The 8349-nt window shown below is 33.2% G+C and overlaps 1 protein-coding gene across 1 annotated transcript; it reads right to left on the minus strand.

Moving 5' to 3' along the window:
* Positions 1-217: 217 nt before the first annotated feature.
* On the minus strand, positions 218-6485 carry LOC143559408 (BEL1-like homeodomain protein 2). The gene is made up of 4 exons (XM_077047997.1): positions 5517-6485; positions 4694-5076; positions 3282-3342; positions 218-903 (listed from the first exon to the last, which is right to left on the minus strand). The coding sequence occupies exons 1-4, from the start codon at positions 6414-6416 to the stop codon at positions 292-294; spliced, it is 1956 nt and encodes a 651-aa protein (XP_076904112.1). The 5' UTR covers positions 6417-6485; the 3' UTR covers positions 218-291.
* Positions 6486-8349: the final 1864 nt, after the last annotated feature.

The raw sequence follows: 8349 nt of genomic DNA on the forward strand, positions 1-8349 counted from the left end.
TGCACATAGAACAAATAAAAAGAACCAACAAATATATATAAGAAGAAAATAAAAGCTCTAAATAACAAAAGAAGTAACACAGTCAAAATAAATATAGAAAAACATGATAAAAGTAATATATAAACATAAATATTAAATACAACAACATTAAAATACAAAGTCCACTTAGACTTCACATAAAGTCATATGGCTAATTGCTAATATTAATAAAATTAATAATTTCAAATACTAATTAGTAAATCTGTATATCGATATGATCTACTAGCAAATAACTTAAACCCCTCAAATACTCTAACTGAAAAAAGGCACCTCATCCGGTAGGTTTCCGGCATGGTGTAACCCTAAAGTGAGTGACACGTCGCCGGAAGTGGTCCCAAATGTTATGAGTCTTGATCCAATCATGTCAGCAGCAGCATCATCTCCTGTAGTGGTCCTGCATTCGGCGGCAAGCATGCTGCTGCGTTGGCATGAGTCACCATCATAGGGTTGTGGTGCCACGGTACTGGTACTGCCGCCGGTTGTGTTTGATATATCAGAGTACATAGCTGCAGCTTGGGTTTCCGAGAAACAATATTCTGCATTCATTGCGAACATTGAAGAGTCGTTTTCGTAGTCATTGATTTCAGATTGTTTTGCATGTGTTGCTGATGTAAGAGGTGGTGGAGGTACTTGGTTATTATTATTATTATTATTATTATTATTATTATTATTTTGAGATTTAGGGTTTTCTTTATCTTCTTGTTCTTGATTATTATCATTGTCTTGATCTTCATCTTGATGATGATGATCATGATGAGGACTATGATTATGGTTTTCAGCTTCTTCTTTGCTTTCTTGTTGGTACATTTCTTCCACCATGGGTTTCCACAATCTGACCCTTGCATTTATGAACCAATTTGAGATCTGCAAAGCACACTCACAAACACATCAACCATTACTAAACCATCAAATCAATGCTAATACTAATTTTATGTATTTAAGTGTGTTTTTTAGAAACAAGGCGAAAAGTGAAAGGATTTATTCTGTATTAAATGAAATTAATATGTTTTGTTAAGTAACTTTTGAACCCTAAGAGCATTCACATCCCGTTCTTCATCCTTATCTCTATAATTACACTACAAAACACTACATTTCTCTTTCCTGTTAAATTAAATAATATTTTTATCATTACAGTTTTCTCTCTCCTCTACTCACAACCAATCCAACAAATATTAAAAAATAAATAGGGGTAAACAATTTTCCCCAAATGTTTCCCCAAATTTACAAAAAAACACTACATATTTCTTTCCATCCTATAATTTACACTCACGTTCATTCAAAACCTCACTCTATAATTTACCAATCCCCCTCACATAATTATGGGGGATGGGATGGGAATGCTCTAATCTAGCACTACATATGATTTAAGGTGGTCTTTATATATGAACCCTAATTCAGCATCAGAATTTTGTTTTGCATGTACATATTTTCATTTAGCCAATTGGTCCCATACACTAACTACATCCGTTATCTTAAGGAAATAAAAAAATAAGGAGTAAATTGCTTTTTCGACCCCTCACAATATTTAATTTTGGTTGCGGTTTTTGCCCATTGCCAAAACCACAAACACATTTAAATGTTAGAGGTTTATTCGTTCAAAAGTTTTATTTTTGGCTGAAAGGTCTATGAGATGTATATTACATGAGCCAAAATGACAATTTACTCTTTATTTTTAAAAGTCAATTCTGGAAACATTTGTATAAACCTAAAATAAAAGAATCTTATAAACCCAATAATAGTTAGACAACTGGTATAGCAAAATACATTGAGTACCTGACAAATTAATGGAGTGTTGGCTTTTGCATGAAAGATGCACCCTTAATTAAAATACCTTGCAATACCTGAGACGCTAATTTAAGTTAATTGCCCCATAATGTTTCATGTTTGTGTTATAAAAATCTGAGGAGTAATGTAGGAGATTTTTCACATTCAAATGTTGCCCGTGTAAGTTAACGCTTGGATTGTATGCACAATATTAATAATAATTCAAATGTATATTTGAAAAAAATAACGTGATATATCATTAATAAGGGCATATGTAGTGGGTGAGAAAAAGGGGCGAGAACACCGTCCCCGTGGACGACAAAAGGGGAGACAAGGGCGGGGGCGAGGAGTTATTGTCGCCGGGTTATGTTTTGTTTTTAATATTATTATATTAGTGTGTGTGTGATATATATATATATATATATATATATATATATATATATATATATATATATATTGGGCTATAACACTATTACACTCTTAAAATAAAAACCCTCTATTTGCTGACTGGGTGCCACATAGCACAAAACGTCTCATTTTGTAGCTCCTCCACTAGACATAACCTAATAGGTTAACTTAATATATATACCAAAATATAGATACACATGCAGGCATTAATTGTACTATATAGAACATAGATGGGGAAATTAATGAAAGCATAAATGAAGGTGAGAGAGTTGGATGGTAGCAAAGAGGACAAGGAAAAATGATTATAGGACGAAAGCACGAGAATTCAACCTACAACTGCTTATATATTTCATGTACATAGTTTTATTTATTGTATCTATCAGTGTGCAGGTGGGGATAAAAAAAATCCTTTCTTAAAAGTTAATATGGAGCTTATCCAACAGTCTACCAACTATATAGAGTGGGAAACATGGTAGAAATATACAAAATAAATAAAAAGCATAACATGGAATACAAATATTTATAAGTCAACAACTGGCAGGTGAAAAAATCTTGATGAGCCGGATCATGTGACAGCCTGTCATAAACGGTTTGGCTTGTTTAATGGACCCGAATGCCACCACTTAGGATTCAATTTCTTTAGATTTCCCAAATTTTTGAAATTTCTAGATATTTTATTTTTTAGTGTAAAATCTGCAAATCAAGTATTTTTTGTATCTATCACTTATTTGATTTTATTATTTATTTGACAATTTGTAAAAAAAACCTATCATTTCTCCACTCTACCATACTTTTATTTGTCTTTTATGTTTCCGCTCTACCCTTAAAATATCTATTCGTTAATAGTTTTTAGTGAAACAGAAAAATGATAAAAAAAAAAAAAAACTGCCATTAACCGGCTAAATCCAATGGAACTTTTCATTAATTTGAATACCTTTCTTCATTTCATATTATCATGGTGAAGTTTGCTGAATGAAAATGAAAGCTCAGCCATTATAACATGTAAATGTTCATTTATTAATTCAGCAAATTTATTATATATGCATGAAAGAGAGATTGTACGAACGAACCTGGTTTCTTGAGAGGCCAGTCTGTCGAGCCAGCATTTGTTTATCGGCATCACTAGGATACCTGGGAAACACTATATCCAATTAAAACGACACTAGATATATGATGAATCCCCACATTAAAAGTAAAAGCATTTCATACTACCAGATGTATGTTATCCAATTAAGTTAAATAAGACAATTTTGTACAATCAATCACTAGATTTCCCCGCCTCATTGTCACACGTCATCTGTCAGTAGTTGTACCTCATTCAAAATTGTTTTATTTACCATATATATATCTATGATATTGTTTCATATAATTTACCAGCTTTAAATTGTTTGTCACTATCTTGATGTAATATTATAAAAAAAAACCCTTCAAAACTGACTACCAAATCAATCAAAACGACTTGTTCTTTCTTGCGGCATCTTTCCTGTTTGTCTTCCCGGGGGGGGAGGGGGGGGGGGGTTTATTGTACGCCATTTCTAGTAAACATACATCATTGTTGTTTTTATAGATTATAGTTTACACAAAAGTAAACGACAGCTTACTATGTAAATTCCTTTGTTTTTTTTCCTCCTATGAAAACCGAGACCCCTTCCAAAAACTTTTAGGCCCTATGGTTGATGTACATGTGTTGGAAGTTGATGTTTTACGTAAGTGAAAGAGGTGAATGATACAGAGAGAATAATCTAGTAAACCATATTATGAAAGAACCACTTTATCAGCTTTATCGCTAGGGAGGCAACATCAGCCTGCACCCAAAAATATTACTCTTGCTTTTCTATCTTTATTTCTTTAATCGCTCTCAACCATAAAGGCTTACCCGACACACACAGATCCCTAGCTACCATTGTTTAAAGCGCACTCTTCTTTTCTTAATCTATCACTTCATGATTAAAATTTAATTCCCATCATCACAAATTCTTTTTCTTGTCTATATGATTTTTTGTTTTTGTTTTTGATTAATTGGTAGATAATTTGTGATTCAGTTGAGTATTTTTAGTCGTTTTTAAAAAGTTTGTGTACTTCTAGACAATTCTCTACCCAGTCATGCAACCGAACTTATGCAAGTTGTAACATCTTTTTTTCATTCAAATTCTGAGATTCAACTTGAAATGATTCATTGAGGCTGATAATTTTATTCATGGCGAAGCTTGGACTAAGGCACCGGGGGGCCGAGCTCAAAATGTATACAAAAATTCACAAACGAAGGGGGCCGGGCTCAAATTTTTGACCGAAAAAGGCTAAACTTACACTACGTATAAAAATTTTCGGCCGAAAACGGGTAAATTTACGCTACTGCGTAAAAAAACAAAAGGGGGGGGGGGGCACCCCGGGCCTCAATGAAGCTTCGCCCATGATTTTATTACCAAGATTCAACTTGAAATGCAATATATATCATTAGAAAAAGGAAGAATAAGAGACTTACGGGTGTAGAAAGTGCTCGAAAAGCCATGCTCTCAATATATTAACCGAACGTTCGGGTAAGCCTCTTTGAGGTCTCCAAGATTCTGGTTCCATCACACCCATTTGATGGAATGTCCTTTGTTGTCTTAGGCTTTGGTCCAGCAATTTAAGCCTTGGTGTCTCTCCTTTGGTCATCCCAGAAGTACTCACATCTTTTTCACCCAATAACTCGCAACTGTGTTTCAATTGGGCTGCAATTGCATCCTTTAAACACCGAAAATGGCGAGACATTGCCTTTTGTGCTAATGATGTGTATGGAACAGCAGCACCAAAACCCAATACTGAGTCAAATGAATTCACCACCATTTGCATTTGTTCGCAGTAGTGATTGTATCTCCGATCCACCTGGTTTTCACATAGTTACCTTAATGGCATAATATTGTAGGTAACCAAAAACATATATGATCATTCTAGCAAGCAACACATTTACATAACTTAAATGACCCAAACGTAAATTATAATTTTGTCTCTCTTGTTGGTTGAGCATTCATTTCTTTGAACCATTCTGTAATCAACGGCAACGACTAAAACAATACTAATTAATTAGCTGTTGGTGGTATGATGTTAGAGGTATAATAAATTAATAAGATTGATTATTCTAAGTCTCATTTGAACATGTCAATCTTTAAACACGTCAAACATTGTATATGTAGTTGATGAAATACTCTCCTATTAAAACTTAAAAGCTTTTTCTTGGAAAATATGAGCATAGAGTAGCTAAAGTTAAGAGCTTTCTTAATTATTGTTTCCAATAACTCTTTAAAGAGAGAGATTGATTGACTTGCCTCATCAAGCATGGCTAATAGTTTGCTTTTCCGTCTTTGATGTTCGATTCTTTCAGCAGACGACAAAGGGATAACATCCTTAAACAAAGAAGAAGACGCACCACCACCGCAGTCCTCACCGTTACTCGGATTCTGATTTGTGTCACGGTTACCGGACTTGTTCATTTTTGATTCACCTCTTCCAACACTGCAAAACTCTCCCAGCAAATCTTGGACTGCCTTTACATATCTAGAAGTCCTCAATGCTTTCACAACACCTAATGAAGATGATCCATACCCAACATAAATTGGACTGTGGGTTGGACTAATAACCCCTCCTACAGCTCCTTGCAATTGCATATTCTGATATGGATCTCTTTGATTGAAACACAACATCCCGGTTGCTGGATCATCACCAATTCTTAAATCCTCAACTTTAGCCACTTCCAAGTGCTGTAAACTAGAAGCTAAAGATAAAGAAAGCCCATGACTTTGTTGTTGGTGGAGTGTGGAACTTGAAGATGGGACAGTGTTCGGCAACAACATGCGAAGTGTTGACGAAGAACATTGATCAGCGGAAGGAGATCCATGTGATGGGTTCATCACAAAAAGTTGCATGGCTTCAGCACTTTTACTACACCAATCTCCAATCTGCTGATTAGGGTTTTCTTTTTGGCCAACAGTTGGGAAATTAAACATTTCGGACAACATCCCACTCGTTCCCTCATCTTCTAATCCGACTAGTGAGGCCGGCGGTAGCTCAAAACCTTGCATCCGAAGTGAATCCCTTGGGATCTGATTAATTTGCTGCTGTGGATCTTGAGATGCAGGTCTTTCAAAGTCATGTGATAAACTGAAAATATAATCTTGTGACATAGAATTCAACACGACCTTTCTCTTGCTACTTTCATATATATACATATATAGATCAGTTTGTGTAAACTCCAAATGTTGATCAGAATGAAAGACAAAAAGAATTGTACGAGTATTTTTTTTTATGCTTTGCAGAATTCAATTTGTTGTTCCTTTCTATGTCTCTTCACAGTATCCTGTGTTCGATGCAATCGCCTTCTTGACAGAGTCTGTGTGAGAGAGAAATATATGGTCGACTTTTTATTTAAGTTAAGAGTGTGTTCATATGAATACATAAATAGATATATATATTAATCATGTCCTTGTGAAAAAAAACAGTTTGAGAAACCTCACATGTTTAATTTTTTTGCATGGTCAGATGATTTAAATTTTAGTTGGCAATATCATGATGATTTATATAGTTGGTTTTGTTAAATTTGTAGAGAATGTATAGACATTTAACTTTACCCTTTCAACACCATGACTTTTATTTAATATGTTTATTTATACTATAAAAGATTTTTTTTACTTTGAAAGTATATTTGTATACTCTCTCCATCCCGATCAAAGTGTCTTATTTTGAAAAACAAAAATAATTAGGTAAATTAAATTATTGTTTTTTTTTCTTACCAAATGACAATAATGCTATTGAAAATTGGGTCAATAAATATTGTTTATTAATATTAGTTGTGTGTGTATAAAGGTAAACTTGAAAATTGGCTAATAAATTTTGAAAGTGTACATATTTAATTGGACAAATAAAAAAAACGTGAACACTTTTAATGAAGAAAATTGATCCATGCACGTGCTAATATGAAGGCTAGTTAACAAATAAGAGGGTCATTGGTCTCACCAAACCCAGATAACCAGGGGCGTCTCCAAGATTTTTAGTACCTAGGCCGAGCTGAAATAAAAGGGCCCGCAAGTCTTAATGAATAACGAATATAAAAGATAATTTTTTTATAAACGACAATAATGTTATAACAATAAACGTACAAAATATATAGTATTAATGTAATACCCTAATTTTCGAAACCCTAAAATCAAATACTTATATGATTTATTAATACAAAATTTCTGAGTAATATAGTTATTTTAATATAAACTTAATCTTTTGATTTGTTAAAAGGATTTGATATGTTGTTGAAATAAGAGTTATTAAGTTAAGAGTAAAGTGTAATAAAGTAAAACTAAAAGGAGTAATATACAAATAATAGGTTTAACTATAAATAAAGAGCAGGGTATTTCTGCCATTATTTGAAACTTAAGTCATCTTCTTCACATTAACTTCGCTTGATTTCTGGCAAAGATTTTCCGGTGAGAGTATTTTCCGACGTGTTTTAAACACCAGAATTAATGATCGAATCAACCAATTTGACAACGTCGATTGATTCGGGATTCTTTACTGAAAAATATATACACATATATAAAATTTTTGGCCCCCGAAAATTACGTGTCCCGCCGGAGGTGCGGCTCGCACACCCCCCGGGCCGCCCCTGCAGATAACTTTTAAATGTTATAGCATCTCAATTATTTATGAAACTCTTTCATTATCAAATTTTAATTACTTTATTAACTTTCTCATTACATAAAATTAAAATTTAAAACAATATATAAATATTATAAACAAATAATGTAAAACACCCCTATAATACATGGATAAAAGAGCTTGTATATATATAAAATAAATTAAAAGTTGTGTGATTCTACTTTTAATATAAAAGTGACCTTAGTAATATAATATGGAGTGATGAATTGGAAAAAAAAATCTTTTGTTTATACAATAACGGCACGAAAAGGCAGTGTTACATATGTCAATCCTGTGATTTGTTGTTTTTCTATTTACTTCTTCAAACGTAAGAATAAATTAATTAAAAATTTGATCAAAAGCTGAGGAAAAAATGCAATCAAAGGGTACATTTTACCTTTTGTTTGCGAAATCCCACCTATGCAATTTCCAACTATTTAAGTCATGATATTTAGCTTCGATTTCAGTCAAATC

Source organism: Bidens hawaiensis, unplaced genomic scaffold (genome assembly GCF_021521415.1).
Source record: "Bidens hawaiensis isolate Kalapana, Puna unplaced genomic scaffold, B.hawaiensis_p1.1 tig00019820_1, whole genome shotgun sequence".
Taxonomy (NCBI): domain Eukaryota; kingdom Viridiplantae; phylum Streptophyta; class Magnoliopsida; order Asterales; family Asteraceae; genus Bidens; species Bidens hawaiensis.